Raw genomic sequence first — 20889 nt, 5'->3', positions numbered from 1 at the left:
AGCTTTTCCAAATATGTTTTTAATGAGCTAAATAAAATTAAGCTTGTTAATTCATCAGTATACATGGGAAATGCATTGTACATGTCTCAACATGCACATTAGGGAAGTGGGTACCATACAGGCAGTTCAGACATTCCCATCATTTCAGAAAGTTATGGTGGACAGTGCTGTTCTCAGAAGAAGTCCATGTAGTAGTTCCATTTGATTAGTGAAGAAACTGGGCCAGAGAAACCATGATGTAATTTCTAAATGCAGAACTACTTACAAACCCGGTCTGCCATTTTCTTCTAGTTTTCACTTTAAGAAATAAATTGTGCAAGTATAGAACTGGAATAAATTATAATGAAACTAATCATAGCAGTACTGTGATGGTTACACTTTACTATCACCTTGACATAATCTAGAATCATGCAAGAAGAGTCTCAGTGGAGGACTAATATAGATAAGGTTGACCTCTGAGCATATATGTGGAGGATTGTTTGGATTACTAATGCTAATTGATTTGAGAACTCACCTACTGTGGCTGACACCGTGACCTGGGCAGGGGATCCTAGACTGTAAGTTTAGAAAAGGGATTAGCACAAGGAGGCATGCATGCATGCATGCATTCATCTCTCTCTGCTCTTAACTGTGGATATATGTGACTAGTTGATTCGTGTTCCCACATCCTTTACTTCGCTGTAATGATAGATTGTAACTTGGAATTCTAAGCTGAAATGAACACTTTCTCCCCTATGTTGTTTTTTGTTAGGGTAGTTTATCATAACCAATATTAAACTAGAACTAGATATACTAGAGCAGCCAGTATACTAAAGTTCTTTTTATTACTTCTTAAAAATTTCAAGTTTTTAGAGACATAGATTTTCTCTAAAATACACATAGTTTTTTTTATCATGTGCAACTTTTACATGGAAGTAAAATATAAAGTTGACAAAAGTGATCTTAGAGAAAAGTAAAAGAAGCTTAAAATCAACTAAAAAGTGTCCGTTATAGTTAAAACATACTTTGAAGTAAATTTGGATTGCACACTCTTGTAAACCTAGCACTGAAAAGCTATAAGGCAATGGAACTCACAACTGACACTGCCAAAGTGGCCAAGACCCTGAGACTCGATGGGTCATGGGCCTTGGGAAACCTACCATTGTTCTTCTGCTAAAACAACATAACAATAAAAGGACTCCCAATGACGTTCTGCTACACTCATAGATGAGTGCCTCACTCAACCCTCATCAGAAAGCTTGTCAAGGTAGATGAGAACTGACACAGAGACCCACAACTGAACAGTGCGTAGACAGTGGGAGACTGTAGAACACTCAGTCTTAAAAAGGATGCCTTCATCAAGCCCCTCCCCTAAAGGCTCAGGGCTCTCTACAGAAGAGAGGTGGAAAGACTGTAGGCACCAATCATCCCTACGCAAGAGGCCATCTACATCGATACCCACTGACAAAGGGAAAAATCAGCTTTTCCAGTGGAATCTTCCGAGGTATATCAGACCCGGGAACAGCTGGTCAACACAAAAAGAACCCTCTGGTATTTTTGTGGACGTTTTGTTTCTTTTTTCCTTTGTTCTGAGATTTTTGTCTTATCAGATTCTTGCCTGTTTGTTTTGACTTACTTTTTTGTGGGGGTTTCATTTCTTGATTTGTTTTTGTTTCTTGAGTTTTTGTTTTGTTTATTTGTTTGTTTACAAAGAGAGCAAAAAACATGAAGTTAGGGTGGCAGGGAGGTGGGGAGGACCTGGGAAGAGTTGAGGAAGAGAAAAACATGATCAAATATATTGTATAAATTTTTAATTTAAAAAAAGGCTGAGGCAAGAGGATTGCAAGTTCAAGGCCAGTCTGGTTATATGTGTGACCCTGTCTTGAAAAACACATGCATGTGCATGAGCGCGCGTGCACGCATGCACACACACACACACACACACACACACACGTTTTATATATATATACAAGTTTAGTGATATAGTATGTGCTTTGCATCTGATCCCAGCATTAAATATGTATGTCTATGTTAATATTCATGTATTATATACTATAAATAATATACTAAAATTATTGACCTGAACATAACATAGCTCTACTTAAAACATGACAAGAAAAAGATAGTTAATATATTTTGTATCACCTGCATCCAAAATACATTTCCAGTATTGATCATTTGCTAAGCAAACTACTTCTAAGGACATGACAGCCATCATCCTTCTCTTGAAGCTTTCACACTGCAACATTTCTGGAAAGTAATTCAACAGAAAAACACAACTGTCATTCACAGCAGAGGTAATGGAATGACCAATTTTGTTTTCATATAGGTAAAGTGAACAGAAGAGTTGAGATCATCCCATCACCAGCTGCACATGCTAAATCCCCTCTGTTTGTGGTTCTCTGAGGTGCTGGCTAGATTATCATTGACTAGCTTGGATCTGGAGTGGTTCTCAAAGGCCCATCTTCATGGTTTAGTCACTGGTGCTATTGGAAGGTGATGGGAACTTTAAGAGGAGGAACTTACTGGGAAGTTGCAGATCACTGGGGGATGTCGTTGAAGGGGATTGTGGGATTCCATCTCTCTGTTGTTCTACACCTCCCATGAGGCAAATAGGCCACGGGCCTCTGCCACTGGCTCCCATAACACGTTATTACTTCATCACAGCTAATCCTGTGAGTGATCACAGGTAAAGTGCTCTCTACAGAAGTTGATTATCTTGGGCATTTGTGACAGTAACAGAAACAAACACAATATGCCCAAGATCTCTAAGGTTTATAGTATATATAGTTACTGAAAAAAATTTTTTTAATTATTTCTTTGGTCTGAATGACTATCATTGCCTAGAAATATAGTTCAAATTCACTAGAAAAATAATACATTTCTTATGCACCTACCATTAATTTTGAATAAAATTTGAGTAGGAGATTTTTAAGGATGGCAAAGTAAACTACATAATCATTGAGATTTTAACAGCTATTAAATTAGATATAGTGCTTTGCATGTTTCCTGAAAATGATTAATATGATTCTTAAAAACTGAGCATGGATTTGAACTCTAAACAAAGGATGAAACATTATGTATGCTTCTAAACAGTGTGTTGGTGTGAAAAAGCATAGAGCTGTTTACTTATTTCATATCGTTCTCTGGCCTGCTTCTTTTCAGAGCTACCCCAGCTCTTGCCTAGACTGCTCTGTTTTAAATTTCAGCTACTACTTCAAAGGCTAATTAACCTGCTTCTAATTAGATGAATTTTACTCATGGTGGAAATGGGCAGTATAAGGAGAAAGAACTATTTCAGGGCTTGAGGCAAAGCAAGAAGCAACATGCTTACTGTTTATTATTCTGCTGGTGTCATTATCATGTAATTATGGGGACTTTCTAACTATGGATACTGCAAACAGTGACCCCTGCAAGTGAGCTGTGCCATTAAGTCATCCTTGCCGAGAGCCAGACTTGAAGGTATGTATAATGGATGTCTGTTATAAGTAAAGTTGATCCTCACAGTTACTTTTTTAAAAGATTAAGATGTGAGGGCATATGTGCATAAAAATAAACACCAAGACATTTCCCAGCAGCTCCTTGGGTTGATGGACTCAGGAAATGTCCTCACTACTTAACAAATGCCAAGATTGATACCGAGACCGTTTTGAACAAATAGTGTTTTTTGTTTGTTTGGTTGGTTTTGTTTTGTTTTATTAATAAGACCTTCTAAGGTTCATCTTAGCCTTGGGCTTTGTTTATGGCTTCATGTTATGGGAAGTGGGGAACCAGCCCCATGCTCTCTGCCATTTCCTCTTCTTTCCCTTTCCTCACATTTCCAGCTGCTACTCGAATCAATACTTAACACTGTCTAGACAAATACCACTCTCATCTAGGCGCTGTGGTGACCCGTGGTGTTGTCTCACACTCACTGTTATTTCCCCTTTTGAGATCCACCTTCTTACTTTGCACTTTCAGAGTCTGACTTTTCTTGAGGCTGGGCCCACAGCACCGCTCTGGAACATGCCTTTGCTGTGGTCCTGGAAATTCTGGTTGCCTTTCTCTCTGCTCCTTGGGGCCTTCCTGCTTCCATTCACCAAGGAGAAGGCAGCTTCAGCACCTGCTGGCCTTTCTGCCTGGGCCCTGGGGAGCACCCTGGCACTGCCTGTTCTCCAGCTTTGTGAGGACTGTGAGGGTTGAGTTTGAGAAGTTCTTGGCTTTCCTAACACGGGCTTGGGATTCTCCGGGAGGCTCAGACTCAGCGGTGCCTGCTTGGTCCCATCTCGTTTATCACTGCCCTCCATTTTCTCTTGAACCTTGACTGCTACTGCTGTTTTGTTGTTTAATCTTCATGTGATTGTAATGGGATTGAGGAAGAAGTAAATTTTGATACATACATTCAATTGACTGAGTAGCCCTTACCCTTGTTTTTCTGACTAGATTGAACACAAAATTTAGCATAAAACATTCTTCAAAACGTGCGGGAAGACTTTTCTAAGGCTGCTTTAGAATGAGGAGTGAGGAATAGAGTAGAGGGACCTTCGCTGCTTAAGCGGTGTGTCCTCCTTCTTTTCTGAATTCAGTTTATTATGGAATATTTCTACATATTAATGGAGAAAATGATTTTCTGACTTCTAAGAAAGTTGGAAGATATAGCTCATTGTGTAAGATATAGCTCATTTGGGTCACAGATCTCTGGTTTTAAGTTAGAAATTAAACTACTTTTGTACACCAAGAGGTAGTTCCCCTTATCAACTGTACTATTGTTGGTTTTAATACATAATTTTTTATTGCATGATCTTTGATTTTTAATATGCATATTTTATTTTATTTATTCCATTTCAGCACACCAATGATGATAATACAGAATAATCAGAATATTTATGATGAAATCATGTGTTCTGTACTTACCTACCAAAGTTTTCCAAACTGGAAGTTCAGGGATATTCAATTCTATTATATACTTGAGTACCTCTGTGTGAAAAGTGAGCACTGACAAATGAATGATATTATTTCCTTTTGTGTCTGTTTTTCTCCAGTTGGCACCGAGAGAGAAAAGGTACTGAATAGTGTCTAGCGCTCCTGAAGTTGCGGCCAGCAATAGTGGGGTGCACTGGTTCCTAAAAATCAAAACACATTGTAACAGGATTGTGCACACATTCAGCATCACATTTGCTTTTGTTGCTGAAGGAACTCTAATTCATACCATCACCTTGTCTTCCTTCAGCGCCTCATTCTCTACATTCCACCTTCTCTACATCCCTCCCTGCCTCCCTCTCCTTGGTAGTCATCTCTGTCATCTTTCTCAATTATTATGATTTATTATGTGTTTGGAAGTTGATGCTACACAACATAATTAAAATACACTGCTTATCTAATCTTTCCAGAAACTTTATAAATTAGTGGACACATAATCAGGTATTATCAACCCACTCTACAAATATCACATAGGCTTGGTCGTCACCAAACACATTTTTTATATTTTATATCTAACTCCAAATCCCAGTTTCCTCACTGGAGCAGAACTAACAGTCTGAAAGATGACTGTGTGTTGCTTTAGACAATGAAGATCTTTGAGTTCCATTTCCCGTCTCCCCTCAGAGGTAGGTGGGTGACGCACAAGCAAGCGTGTCTACAGGACAGTAGTAGGAGCTGCATGGGCAACTGTGAAGAGGAGGGTATGTCTGCTGCTTTGCCTCTAACTTGCTGTTCTATCTGTCTATTAAGCAGGCATGATAATGGACACTGGAGCTGCTGCCATTTCGCACTACGGTGGGGAAGCTATGAGTTAAGGAGCAATAAGTGTCCTTCAAACCACCAAGCCAGTATGTAAATAAGGGTCAGGGTATTTGGAGACTTAGACCACAGTATCCGTACAACAGGCTCAGAGAGTCAAAATGATCACCTGGTCTTTAGATTCCTGGATAAGCCTAAGGAAGAATGTTCACCCTAATTATGAAACAGGAGACTTTGGCAATGTTTCCTGCTTCCAACTTTTCTTCTTTTTGCTGCTGTCCTCCTCTAGATACAAGCAGTTATTTCAGCTGTGATATGGTTCTATACATCCTGGAGACATAGGGCTACCTGCTGATTATGTAGGAGACAAGAGCAACACTCTCTTCCACAGTCACATGGTTAGCCTAATAAATCGATCTGAGAAACTGTATTATTGATACAAAAGTTAAAGAAATCCCTAGAATTTATTCTTTACTCCTCTAGGAAACACACACAGGCAGATGAAAGCTTTGGTCTTTACAAATTCTAAGTTTAAGCAAGAAGAGAAGACGATGAAGACCAGAGAAAACATCAGTGCTTTGTTACATTGCAAGTCTCTGTACCAAGTATGCCTGGTGGTAGTCAGGAAAGCAGAAGTTTATATATAATTTTATAGATGCTCAGTAACTCACTCAGCTGTTGCCTCAGCCTCTAGCAAACTCGGATCCTTCCTGCAGAGTGCAATGATGATGCAGATGTTATCATAGAAGGCAGCAAAGTGGATCGGCATCCAGCCTCTTTTCTCAGTAAGTGTGTAATCAGCTTTGAAACAGAGTAGGCAGATGGTTGCCTCCAGCGAACAGGCTTGTGCGGCCAGGTGTAGAGGTGTTGGACCTGAGAAGAATAACAATTGTTTCAGTAGTCAGTGCTAGCACTCCTAAAATAAATAAAGAATAAATAGACACACAGCTTAGTGTTATATAATATATAAATCCTCCAAAATAAGCACTGCAACAATTATTTGGGCAACCTTATATTTCTTTGCTTAACTTGGAAAAGCTAAAGGAATCATACCCTTTTATGAGCAAAGAATATACGCATCTACTTTTTGAGGGTCTTGCTATATAATTCATGTTGGTCTGGGGCCCACTATAGCTCAGGATAGCCTCAAATTTGAAATACTTTGGCCTCAGTCCCTGATGCTGAGGCTGTGATTACAGGTGTGTGCCACTGTATCTTACTACACATTTTAAAAAACTAAGTAAATACATAAAATAGTCATGATAAAGAAAGCTATAATTTTACACTTAATTCAACAATTTCCAATGAAGTACTGCTTCATTAAATTCCATTCAATCAGAAGCTTCCAACTGCCTCTGATGGGTAATGTTCTGTATGCTGTGAATGTGTGTTGCTCTGATTGTTTGACAAATAAAGCTGTTTGGCCAATGGTGAGGCAGAATAAGGTTAGGTGGGACATTCTGACTAGAGGGAGAGGAAGGAGAAAGGCAGAGCTGAGGAGACACTGCTAGCTGCCACCAGAAGAAGCAAGATGTAAAGTACCAGTAAGCCACAAGCCACATGTCAAAGTATAGATTTATAGAAATGGGTTAATTTAAGATGTAAGAGTTAGCTAGCGAGAAGCCTGAGCCATGAGGCCATATAGTTTGAAAATAATATACACCTCCGTGTGTTTATTTGGGTCTGAGCAGCTGCAGACTGGGCGGGACACAGGAAACCTTCCAGTTACATGCCTCCTTCCTGCGCTGGTAATGCTTTAATTGTGTGTGTGTGTGCGTGTGCGTGTGCGTGTGCGTGTGTGTGTGTGTGTGTGTGTGTGTGTGTGTGTGTGTGTATACAATGTTCCTCCACCACAATAAAGCAGCCAGTTCAAGTACCTCATCCCTCTCTGCCTTTGCCAATTTGGGCTTTTTAAAGTAGGTTATTGCTTTTTTTTTTTTTTAAATGAAATAACTCCTTAAATTACCTTATATAGACTCTAAATTTATGTGTATCTCAAATGTGTAGAAAGGTATAAACTTAAGGATATTTTTCTTTATGTCCAATGCTTATCTCAAAACTTTGACCTCAGCAAAAAGTAATCATTCCTTAGAACCCACATGTGATTATTGCCACTAGGTGGCAGAATGTCTCAATTATAAACTTGTTAGTGGGACTAGAGTGTGCAGATTGAAGTCAGGGCCGATTATGGACCAGCTGCCAAAACCACTTTGGAAACTGAATTTATAAAACAAGCAAATCCCCAGTTAAATATTATAAAAAGGAACACCTAACATGAACATCAGTAACCATGGGCAGAAAAATTAAATTTCAAATTGAATATGAAACATCATTATTTTACATTTTCATGCAAGGAAATATTTGTAGATTGGATACTATAAAAAGCTTCTTTTTTTGATTGTTTATGTTCATGCAGCCCCAGCTGGTCTTGAACTCACTCATATAATGGAAGATGACTTTAACCCTCTTTTCCTGCTTCAATCTCTCACATGTGGGGATTACAGGCTTGTGTCACCACACTCAGCAAAAAGTTTTAACATATATAATTATCTTTTAAAATATATACATATTTCACTCCAGCCTTACCATTTCTTTCTTTTTTCATATCCACTTTGGATGACTCTGTTTAAAAAGAAAATCCACACAGAAACATGATTACCAATATATAGCAGTTTCCTAAACTAGTCAGAAAGAACAAAATGACAACCCTGTTGATACAGAGAGCAGTATGACATTACACAATGTGGAGTACAATTTCTGACAGAGACATGAAGGCATGTTGCATGTACCCAACACCAAGTCAGAGCATACCTGGCAACTCTGCCTTTCAAAACCTAACCAAAACTTGCAGCTAGGCTAATATGTTGATTTAGCAGTAACATTGCTAGCAGAGTTATTTATTCATATTGCAAAGCTTACCTATTTATTAGCAAGTGGAAATCTGAGAAGACAAGGATGAATGGAAGATTTGTAATTGCCAAAGATTCTTTCCACATTAAAAAGTGCTTAAAGGAAAACTCGTTGCTCACTATATTTAAATCATCCAATTCTACTTTATATTAACTAGACCCACTCAGTATTGAACAAAGTTTAAAAGCTGAATGGTACCTTGGCTGAACATGATGAAGCGTCTCTGGTTAACATTGAAGTTGGCGTTACACAGTTGACAGATGATAGAAACCCGGTTGTGCAGGGCAGCATGGTGGAAAATGGCGTAGCCTGCTTCATCCGAAACATTGATTGTGGAGCTTGAGGTTTTGCGGCTGAATGTATGGAAAACAGCAGACAAGCCTCTTTCAACAGCCGACTTCATACCAAATGGGATACTCTAAAAATTTTTTAAAGGTCAGCATTAGTTTTTAAAATAGTTTTTATGAAAATAAGTCTAAACTTTTCTTTAAGGAGAGAACACAGAATGTATTAACGGTGTTGCAAGAGTGTGGTTCAATTTTTGCCACAGAGGCCAGGTAAAGAGCTTTTCCATGGCAATGTTGAAACTCACAGACCTAGTGGGCATTGAGAGCATGGAAATACATTTGGAAAGATTGTTTCCTTTCTTTCAGAGTAGCTTCATTTTTGCAGACAATTTCAGCAAAGTGAACAGATATCTTCCTGAAGTACTTTAAAGGAAAGTGAAGATTACTTGCTTCTCTCTGACTTAAGGACCGATCAAGAAACTTGAGATATATAGCTAGAGAGAGATTTTTTCTTCTTTCTCTAGTTCTCAGATGAAGAGGTTAAAAATATCATGGTGTTCTTTGAGGTGTTCTGATAAATACTTTAAATTGGACTAGTTATCAGAGTTTTAAATGTATGGCTTTAAAAATACATAAATGGGAGGTGTATTCCAGCATAACCTTTGAAGTCGGAGAGCCCAAAAGATGTGTTCCAGCAGCTAAGATGAAGTCTGTGAAACAGACACGGGGCTGACTCAGGTGTCTGTGTGCCCAGACAGAGCCGGGTGGTGCCGTTTACTGAGTGTAGGACTTGTGTTCACTCTCTACACTCCCATTTCTCATCTGTGTAATAGGAGTGAGAGACTAGACGTGGGACTTCAGAGGAGTTTTCCTGTCTACAATAGTGGCGTAAGCATTAGAAACCAGTAAATATTTGCCATTCAAACGAACCACAGTCCAGCTGATTGGCAATTTGTTTCAGAATTGGCCAAAAATGTATAATAGTCTAGAACCATATAGACTTTCAGCTAATAAAATGTGAGATTTTTATTTCCTATCGAAGTATTTATGTAAGCATTAGTTTATCTCTAGTGTAAGAATGTAATGTTAGAACAGCTACAAGGGCCCTTACACTCTCAGGAAATAAGGTGCCCTACTGAGACTTTATCTGACAATCTCCAGGCTAATAGACTCCAGGTCCCAGGGGTTTTCTCCTGGGGAAATGCGTTTGCATAAAAGAGAGAGTTGGTGGCCACAGGTCTTACTCTCTACTCATTGCCCTGCCTTTTGCCTGAGCATCAGAGAACTTGATTGCAAGCTTGTGAGATAAAACTACTCCCATTCTCAGAAAGGTACAACTCTCTCTTCTCTCCTCTGTCTCTCTCTTTCAGTCTCTGTCTGTCTGTGTCTGTGTCTCTCTCTCTGTCTGTCTCTCTGTCTCTGTCTCTCTCTTTCAGTCTCTGTCTGTGTCTCTCTCTCTGTCTGTGTCTCTGTCTGTCTCTCTGTCTCTGTTTCTCTCTCTGGGCCCTGATTTCCTTTCATCAGAACCTGCATCATACTGTTTGTCTGATGGGCCTGAACTCTCCTCAGAGCCCCCGCCATGCTATTGTCTGTTTGTCTGTCCATAGCCATTAGTGACTCTTCTAGTAAACTCGATACCCCCAACACTTGATCTCAACCTCATATCCTAGACCTTCCATCTAGGATAGAATATGGGACATGAACTTATGGTAATATGTAACTTCTTACACAAAATTATGTGATAGTGAAATACCTTGCACTTTATAGCTTTTTTGAAACCAAATTTTTTCTTAAACTGCTCATGTAATTGAGCTTCAGTCAGTGGAAGTCTTTTCAATCTCAGATTGTTGATGATTTCATTTATGGCTCCCCACCATTGGGTCTTATATAGTTGCTGGTAGAAAATTTCAAGATCAAAATAAATCACATAGTAACTATAAAAAAATAAAGAAAAAGAGTGGGTTTTTAAATAGCTTTGAAGTAATTTGTTACTTATTTATGTTCTGTCAAAACCTGCTTATTCCATAATAATTGTATATGGAACTATAGTTTGAGCTATACATGATTGTTAAAATACTACCATTATTATCAACAGTTCTTTATCTTGATAATTATCCTTATATGGAACATTTGGGTTGGTCCTGTATTCCCATGACAGAGATTGGAGTACTGTGTTATGGAGTATTAGCTAAAGATGTGTTACATTCATTCATGTTGTGGAATGTTAGTTTAATGATGCAAAAATATGTTACATTCTTTTATGTTGCATTTGTTTAACTCTGTAAAACTGTGATACTTTGCCTGCCTAAAACACCAGATAGGTCTAATAAAGAGCTGAATGGCCAATAACAAGGCAGGAGAAAGGGTAGGTGGGGCTGACAGGCAGAGAGAATAAATCGGAGGAGAAGGAAGGCTGAGGAAAGGAGGACAATAGGAAGCCAAGGACCACCCACTCAGCCACACAACCAGCTGCAAAATGAAATGGGAAGAAAGACATAGAGAACAGAGAAAAGTCAAAGCCCAGAGGCAAAAGATAGACAGGATAATTTAAGTTAAGAAAAGCTAGCTAGAAATAAGCCAAACTAAGGGAGGGCATTCATAAGAAAAAGTAAGTCTCTGTGTATTTACTTGGGAGCTGGGTGGTGGGCTGCCAAAGAGCAAAGAGTAAAAACAAACAAGCAAGCAAGCAAGCAAACAAACAAACAAACAACAACAGCAGCAAAAACCCAACTACAGTACTGTTTACAAGTCACTAGAAGCCCAGGTTCTAGGGAAAGAGTCCTAGGTTTATCTTTCATCCGTTGTTCTTCCTCTTTACTAGTTTTAATCAAATTGTGCCCATAAACTGCCTTCCCGAAGGATAATTTATCTTAAGCCCAACCTGGAATGATATTTTAGATAATGGCCCCTTGGTTTTCGCTGCACCAGTAGGTTAAAGAAACTCACAAGCTAATCTGAGACATGAGATAGAAGACCTGCAACCAACATGACCACTCTCATTCTGGAGCAAAGCAGTGATAAAATACTGAATTACTCTGCTCCCTCCAGTGGCTTCTTCTCAGGGGAGTGCTTCTGCTTCCCAAGAGGAGGCATTGTAACTGTTCTGCCAAGAGTGAAGAGAGTCTGAAAAGAAGCACTTGGTGCCTCTTGGTGTCACCTTAAGACTGTGTCCAGAGCCTGGGTGGGGGTTCTCTATCACACTAGAAACTTGAGGAGTAATAGTTTGCTTGTATCCTGAGAGCCTCTCTGGTGAGATAATCTTGTGATGTTCATGGTCAGCTGTCCAGTAAGGTTGCACTGGCCACAGAGAGAGCCTTGTTAGAAGAACTCCCAGATGGCCTGTGTTTCAGTTAATGGCTAGATATCTGAGCCAGGGCTTCATTCAACTCCTGTGTGCTGACATTCTATATCTCTTACTCAAACCTTAAGTGTGGTTAGGGACTTCAGGGAAGTCTCATTTCAAAACTCACTGCCTCCATCTTCTGCCTGGAAATGTGTGCCTGGCTTAGGTACTGTGGCGAGGAGCTCCACATTTCATTAAGCAGATTTCTGATCAACTTCCTACATTTTCAACAGTGTCATGATATTAGTATGTTCTCCTCCAAACTGGATATTTTAGGACAGTTAATCTATTTGTTACAATAATTGTCATCTTTATGAGTCATGAGTTTTTCTAATTTCATAGACGCTTATCATTGAGCATCTATCTGATATCATGATGTTATTCTGGTATGATGGGAAAACTCTCTATGAAACTAAAATGAATCTAGGATCTAGATGCTTCTGAGTGTGACTGTAGGACCTAGTGGAAATCCCTTGGGAAGCAAAGCAGAGGAAAATGACAGGAACACTCTATGAGCTCAATGTAGTAACCATTTCATAAAATCAAAGACAGCAAGAGAATTTAAAATGCCCTGTTTTCATTCATTCACATTATTCTCGTGTTCAGCACTGGTGCACCCCTACATTATGGGGCAGGCAAAGCAGCTTGAAATTATTGGGGTTTTAAGGTAGCACTGCTTTGAAAACATTAACTGGGAAAGGAACTCATTTCATTGGATTGGTGTCAAATCTAAGTTAAATGCATGCCATTGGCCAAGCATAGTGAAGGGGCAGCTGCCACCCAGCCTGAGGCGCTGGTCATCAAAGAGGGCATTTGTGTAGTTGCCTTTATAGAGCTTATTGGGAGCTGAGCACCCAGCAGGAGATACCAGGGAAACTGGGAAGGAAAAGAAGCAGCCAAAGATTTCTCATTGCAGTTGAGAATACCAGCCAGTTAGCACATGGAACTCTGATAAAAAAATATGCAGAGGTTGGATTTTATACAGGATGAAGTTTCTCTAGTAATTGATATGTGAGTCTTGAAAATTCTGACTACTTAGTTGTGGTTTTTTATTTTTATTTCACACTGTCTGGATCTAGAAACAAGCTTATTTTGTATTTATTTATTTTTTTGGGTGTGTGAGCCTGATGCTCACTAATTGGCTAGTGTAAGTAGCCAGAGAGTCCCTGGGGTCTCCCTGTTCCCACCTCACAGAGCTGGAACCACAGGCACACTCTGCGATGTTAGGGATCAGTTCTCAGACTCACGTAGATGCTCAGTAAGCACTTTATCTGCTGAGCCATCTCTCAGCACCTATTACAGCTTTTAAAACTTGAAAAGTCCTATCTATTTCCCTATGATTCACCAACACTGATTCCCAAATGCTGTGCATTCCTCAGGAACTAGAGAAACAGAAACAGAAACAGTTATGATATCACGTTGCAGTGTTTGGCCCTCTAGCCATGCAACAGCAGGATAAGTATACCCAGCTAAACCGAGGACAGCCGCTCATTAATCTAGCTCTCCTCCCTGCAGCTTCCCTGCCCTTCCAGGATCAGTGGTGTCCCAGAAGCTTGGCAGAAGCTGGAGAATAAAAGTTCATTCACAGATGTCTCCAGGACATCATGCAGCCCGGCGAGGACTGTCTATTCAATAGGTGCTGGGTCTTTAAGCAAGAGCTTCCTCTTCTAGAGGTGACAAACCATTTCAGGTACAGGATGGTTCTTTACATGGACTCTGCATGTAAGGAAGAGGCGCCTTTACACAGGTGCTGGAACGTCTGCACCCTCACACTGCTCTTCCTCCTTCAGAACCGGGGTCCCCAGGTCTTTGGCTTCATGCTTGCAGTACACGGGTACAGGCAATGCTCAGCAGAAAGATCGATCACATTCCATCGTTTTCATGTTCCCTTTGCCTCATTATCGATCCTCATGCATCTTCAATACGTATGATTTCTATTTTTACCTCTTCCCATTTCATTAACTTCCCCCCACATTACCCTATAATTTGCCACAAATATGCCCCTTTAATCACAGTCTCATTAAAATTCTCTTACCAAATCAATATTAGAAAGGAAGTTCTTCACTGTTAACTTGTCATTTTCTGTTGTACCTGATACTTTTACTAATTCATATTCTTACACATGCTCCATTGGGCTGCTCTGCCACACAGTCTCCTGGTTTCCTTCCTTGTGTGTTATACCCTCTCAATCTATTTACTCTCTCTTCCACATTTCTCCCTATTCCATTTTCGAAATTTCTGTTCTCCAGAATAGAAACTTGGTCCTCAGCTACCTCCATGCCACCAGAGGACAAACAGGCAAATGAACCTTCCAACATGCTTTTCTCCACCTCTCATCCAGATATTTTGTCTGCACTCTATCACCCATGCTTTTGTATTTGTGGAAAAAATATAAGAACACAGTCCATGAAAGACCCTAGTCACCCTGGAAGGAACATACCATTTCAGAAGATGGAGGACATAGCAAGGTCTGGCAGGGAGGGCTTGGAGATTTTAATAGACTCCTTATGGAAATGAAAGAGTGTGTGCTGCTGTGTTCGCTGCTTCCAACTGCCCTTCATAGTTTGGCTCCCATCACCATCACTATTTAACATTGGTGCTCATTGTAAGAATTAATTCTAAGGTCATTTGCAGGATGTATCAAAGTGTGTGAGGTAACAGCTAGTTAGTGATCTTTTAAGTCTGTTGTCCACAAGATCATCACCATTCTAGGATCACCATCCTAAGACTTTAAGCTAGCCTTTGCATTTTGACACTGTCTTGTTTTCGGCTAACACTCAACAAGCTGAGGCTGATATGAATGGAAAGCTCCTTACCTCTTTCCATAAAACTCCATGACTGGTACTGAGTAAAATTCTTTGTATCCTGAATCTTCTGCAAAGGTATTAGCAGCACACTCCTGTATTTTCTCTACATTTTTCTGAAATACAAATCACACATTAAAAATCTTTTTAAACAAACTTAATAATGACAAGATCCGTTATATGAAATTGTATACATGCAAATGGAAAAAATAAAGCCCTGGAGAAATTTGGTAATAATTCCAATTCCCAGTTTGAGAATAAATAACAAAGATTAAAAGGAAAATACATAATAGGTATGATGATGTATAATATAGACAGGACAAACAACAAACAAATAAGGGGACTGATGTGTGTGGTGTTATCTGGCTCCTCGGGACTCACTCTTCTCAAACTCAAGCTGCTTTTTTTTCCTTGTCATAATCTTTGAGAAACATGGATGGATTATCCTAAGTGTTCATGAATTTGTTTTTGCGTGCTCTCTCTCTCTCATGAAGTCACTCTATGATGTGTGGTTGGTTGGCTTTGAAGTCATGGTCCTCCTGCCCCTGCTGGTATTTCAGGTGTATGCCACCACGATCAGCCACGTGTTCGTGGATTTCTATTGTATGCTTTAGCTAATGATCTAAGGACAAAAGTTGCTCGTTTGGAATCTGTAAAGTTTGTGATGGAAGCAACTGTATCTGGTTTGTTTATCGGCTTTTTCTTCAACACAGTCGCTGGGAAGTCACTGCACTTGGTTCAAGTCACTGCAGTTGGTTCACGCTTGTTTCGATAGTGTGTGAGAAAAGCTAGTGAACTGCGAGAATGATTGTCTAGAGGTGTGTACAGTGCCTGCACTCACAGAAGCTCTTTCTCAGTAAAAACCTATAAAGACAGCTCAAACAACAAAACATCTCAGAAATGCTAATAATTCAAAAACCTTAAAGTCATCCAAAGCATTCTCAACTGGATTCGTGCTGATATCAAATTCAATTCCTCCATGAACATGGAAATACTGATGCTCTTTGTAGTCAAAATTCTGGCATTTAAAATCTCGTCCATAAATAAATGGAGGCAATTCTCTCTCTGTCTTGACTTTGTCATCTCCAGAAATAAAAAGAAACTTTTATTTAAAATGTAGACAACAAATAGATGATTGTATTTTAGAAATCTTAGAAATCTGATTACCATTTGTATAAACAAATCGAAAAATCCAGATGAGATTTAGAATTTGGCAATAACTGACTATAAAATTATTTATTCTGTCTTTCTCAACACACACACACACACACACACACACACACACACACTCACATTTATTTGTGGTACTAGAGAGTGAATTTAGAGCCTTGAATACACAAGTGGTCAGTCATTGAGCTATACCCCATCCCTCTTTTACTCTTCATTTTGAGCCATGTTACACTATGTTGCCTAGGATACCCTTGAATTCATTCTGTTGCACATGTTAGACTTCAGTTATGTGATCCTTTTGCCTCTATCCTGAGTAGCTGGGACTAGAGGACTGTGCCATCAGGACTACTAACAAATAAGTAGATAAATAAATAATTATTTAAATGGATACACATATATCCATGTATTTCATTTTTATCAATACTATATACATTATTGTTAATGTATCATATAATACGCACACACATATATATGTGTGTATATGTATGTATATGCTTTTCGAGACAGGCTTTCTCTGTGTAGCTCTGGCTGTCCTGGAGCTCACTATGTAGATCAGGCTGGCCTCAAACTCATAGAGATCCTGAGTGCTGGATTAAAGATGTGCACCACCACTGCTTGGCAATAAAATATATTTCTATGCATTTTGAGCATTTATTGTGGTTTTACTGTATAAATATTTCAAAGGCATTGTTAAAAATATTCTGATTGACATCTATGAGTCAACACTAACATATAACTCCTCAATTATTGGGTTGGAATTATGTGATTTGGGTAACTTTTGTTTAAACAACAACAAAACCTCTCTTGAGCTTCTTCAGGCAAAAGAGACACTCTAAAGAACCAAGTAGGTATTTCTATTTATAAAGAACTAAGTAGGTGTTTCTATCTGTCTCAGTCAGTGCTCTGTTGCTGTGGAGAGGCACCATGACACAGCAACTCTTATAGTCAGTGCTCTGTTGCTATAGAGACACCATGACCACAGCAACTCTTATAGTCAGTGTTCTGTTGCTGTAGAGAGACACCATGACCACAGCAACTCTTATAGTCAGTGCTCTGTTGCTGTGGAGAGGCACCATGACACAGCAACTCTTATAGTCAGTGCTCTGTTGCTATAGAGACACCATGACCACAGCAACTCTTATAGTCAGTGCTCTGTTGCTATAGAGAGACACCATGACCACAGCAAGTCTTATACTCAGTGCTCTGTTGCTATAGAGAGACACCATGACCACAGCAAGTCTTATAGTATTCTATTGCTGTAGAGAGACACTGTGACCATGGCAACTCATAAAAGAAAGCATTTAATTGGGGCTGGCCTACAGTTCCAGAGGTTTAGTCCATTATTGTCATGGTAGGAAGCACTGTGACACTCAGACAGACATAATACTGGAGAAGGAGCTGAGACTTCTACATCTGGATCCCCAGGCAGCAGGAAGAGACACTGGGCCTGGCTTGAGCTTTTGGAACCCCCAAAGCCCACCCCCAGTGGCAAACTTCCTCCCAAGTAGAGCCACTCCCTAAAGAGCAAGCATTTAAATCTATGAGCATATGGGGCCATTCTTATTCAAACCACTACATCATTTGATAAAAATAATCAGCTCCTATTACTGGAAAGTAATGAAAACAAATATACTACTTATTTGAAAAATAATTTTCTGGGGGGCTGGGGAGATGTCTCAATGGTTAAGCGCATTGGCTGCTCTTCCAGAGGACCTGGGTTCAATTCCCAGCACCCACATGGCAGCTCACAGCTGCCTGTAACTCCATTTGCAGGGTATCCAACATCCAAAAACACAATGCACATGAAATAAAAGTAAATAATTAAAATAATAATTTTCTGAAATCCTAGAAAAGATGAAGTCTAATTTTGCTTATTCCCTTACCTGAAAATGGTGGAAGCAGACTATTTAAATATGGAACTTTCATCCTCTTTTTTAAAGTAAGTAAAAATGGAATCAGAAAACATATTAACTTCAGATAGCCTATCCCTCTTCTGATTTCTTTTTTTTTCTCAAAGTGTTTTTGAATAACTTTTTTTTGAAGAAACAGCCTTTGCTGTAGTCTCTGGTAAGTACAAATATCCAGATAATCCTGATTGTACTTTATAGCATTAGTAAGCCAATAGGCTGTCTCAAATATAAAGATGTTTTCATACTGTTGAACTTGTGTGGTACTGAATGTCAGCTTTAGCATAATGTTTTCAGCATATTTCATAAATACAGCCTTTTCTTCAGGGCTATTGGGATCATATGTTGGATCTTCGTTCATGTCTTCATCATAGATTCCATCAAAGTCTGGATCATTAGTAATATCAACCAAACCTTCACAGGAAAAAACAGAAGAAAGAAAAAACAGATAGTAAGAGACAAGAGATAAAGAAAGGGGCTGTGAAATTTTCTGGGCCAGACACAGCCATTGCAATCACGAACTACAGTTGTAGATGTCTCCACTGGGTCTACACGGGATTGGGCCCCTCAGAAGTCATCAGGAGTGAGGGACTTGAGATGACCTACTTCTAACTGCTGTACTAACAGCTAATAATAGATTCGTGGAAAAGGAGAGTCATGCACTTCCATTGTGTACCACTGCTGTGTACCAGTTGATAGCTTTAATCCAGTGATGACAGAAAGGATCCTGGTTAAACAAAGTGGATCAGAAAGCAAAACCTTAATTCATAAATCTGGGAAAGGGCATGGTAAAAAAAAAGGGGGGGTGGCTATTGATAGGATGAGAGGGAATTGGGGTCAGGGATGTGAATGTCATCACAAACTGTCAAGAAATATGCTGTCTCTGACCCCAGGCCTATCCCTGGTCGTACATCCTTTGCATCTGCCAGGCCTAGTGAGTCTCTCAGGCTCCTTTTTGCCCACACCATTCCAAACCTGCAGGCTGATTCCCTACTTGCACATCTCTGGTGCTGGCCCAGCCTAGCAGCCGGGCCTCATGATCCACAATCCTTAGGCCTAGCCTCAACTGAACTCACTGTGTGCTGGGCTAACCTGGTGAAAGCCTGATACCCCAGCTCATCCATGCAGTCCTCATGCTCCCTGCCCATAGAAGGTTGAAATGCTGAGTCAAAAGGAAACTCCCTGGCCCGGGGACAAAATGCTCATTGACATACCAGGAAACTGGGCCCAGAGTTGTCAATTGATAGATTAACTAAAATGTTTTTGCAATAAGATAAGACATTTGACATTTTTTATGCATAACCAAAGAGGTATTACATGGCTTTAAGAAAGTATTATTTCTGTATAAATCATTCAGAATTATAATCTGGCTGTTATAGGCTGTACTCAAAGATCAGAACTACAAGGTCTTAAAAATGGCAGTAGATACAGATAGCACTGCCCTAGGAAAATCTGAAATAGTTCTCCAGGATTGAAGGGGTCTTGACCTAAACTTTGTTCAATTGGTCCCCTTGGTTACCTTCAACAATGGGGCCTATGCAAGGCGTTAGGAGAGCAATGCTGTTTTTATGTTAACCACCTAGGGGTCATTAGAAACTCCATGACTAGAGATGGCTCAGAGGTTAAGAGCACCGACTGCTCTTCCAGAGGTCTTGAGTTCAATTCCCAGCACCCACATGGTGGCTTACAACCATCTGCAATGAGATCTGGCCCCCTCTTCTGTATACATAATAAATAAATAATTCTTTAAAAAATGTTTTTTTTTTTTTTGTTTGTTTGTTTTTAAAGAAACTCCATGGCTCTGCTGAAAAAGTGGATCATGAGAGAAAGGCAGCAACAGCAAGAAAACCACCCTTGAGTCTGCCTTCGCTAGCCCGTCCATGACCTTGCTTCTTTTGCTTATCTTGTGATGCAGCAAGACAATGACCTAAGTGGTCTGGCAAAGGGCTTAGAGCAGCTTCTGAGCCCATGAGTCCTGATGCTTTGTGGGTTAAAAAAAAAAACAACTTTTTATAAGGGTAGCCTAGGACCACCTGCATGACAGATGTTTACACTGAGATTCTCAACAGTGACAAAACTGCAGTTGTGAAATAGCAATGGGAGAAGTTTTGTAGTAAGGGGTCACTACCACAACATGGGAAACTATACTGAAGGGCCAAAGCATTAAGAAAGTTATAAACCAATGGCTTAGAGAACGTTTCTCCTTATTTAAGGTCTACTCAGGCTTCCAAAGACTAATTTATGCCTAACCTTCTCACTTTTATTTACATACATAAGTTTTAAAGGAGGTGAGGAAGGTTCCCAACCCCCATATAGGAATTGGTGAAAATGGCTTATTTTTAACACCCCAAAAGAGGCAGCTGAGTTTCCCCAATGGGTACAGCTTCAACAGAAAGCTACACTCCAAGCCCACACCTTGGCAGCTGTCCTGAGGCCACCAGGGCCCCCAAAAGGGGAAAAAAGGAAGTCCATCCTGCTCCATCCCACTGGAGTTCAGCCTAAGTAAACTCTGCCAGGAGCTTGCATCAAATGCAGTCTGAAGCCACTGGTCACGGTCTTGCTCTGACCCTCAGCCACCCACGAGGCCATGTCCTATCTGCTGCCAGCCTGGAAACTGGAGATTGGAATGCCCTGTGCAGGCTTGAACTCTGTGCCATGCCATGGAGGTCCAGCCTCACTGGCACTGACATCTGACTCTTCTAGTTTTTGAACTCCTAAGCCTGGTGGAGGATTGTCAGCATCTAGGCTTGGTGACTCCCATCCCCTCTTCA

The 20889-nt window shown here is 39.9% G+C and overlaps 1 protein-coding gene across 1 annotated transcript in view; it reads right to left on the bottom strand.

Moving 5' to 3' along the window:
- Nucleotides 1-20889, bottom strand: part of Ankar (ankyrin and armadillo repeat containing) — a 57902-nt gene that overhangs the window by 30365 nt on the left and 6648 nt on the right. Inside the window, exons 2-9 of the mRNA XM_036173159.1 lie at nt 18095-18532; nt 15961-16124; nt 15054-15157; nt 10648-10828; nt 8806-9025; nt 6369-6570; nt 4873-5081; nt 2125-2229 (exon numbers count right to left, since the gene is read on the bottom strand). Of these exons, the coding sequence (XP_036029052.1) occupies nt 2125-2229; nt 4873-5081; nt 6369-6570; nt 8806-9025; nt 10648-10828; nt 15054-15157; nt 15961-16124; nt 18095-18532 (1623 nt within the window). The remainder of the gene's footprint in view (nt 1-2124; nt 2230-4872; nt 5082-6368; nt 6571-8805; nt 9026-10647; nt 10829-15053; nt 15158-15960; nt 16125-18094; nt 18533-20889) is intronic.

Source organism: Onychomys torridus, chromosome 23, assembly GCF_903995425.1.
Source record: "Onychomys torridus chromosome 23, mOncTor1.1, whole genome shotgun sequence".
NCBI classification, from domain to species: domain Eukaryota; kingdom Metazoa; phylum Chordata; class Mammalia; order Rodentia; family Cricetidae; genus Onychomys; species Onychomys torridus.
Note: the sequence above shows the minus strand (reverse complement) of the source record. Positions and strands in the feature narration are given on the sequence as shown.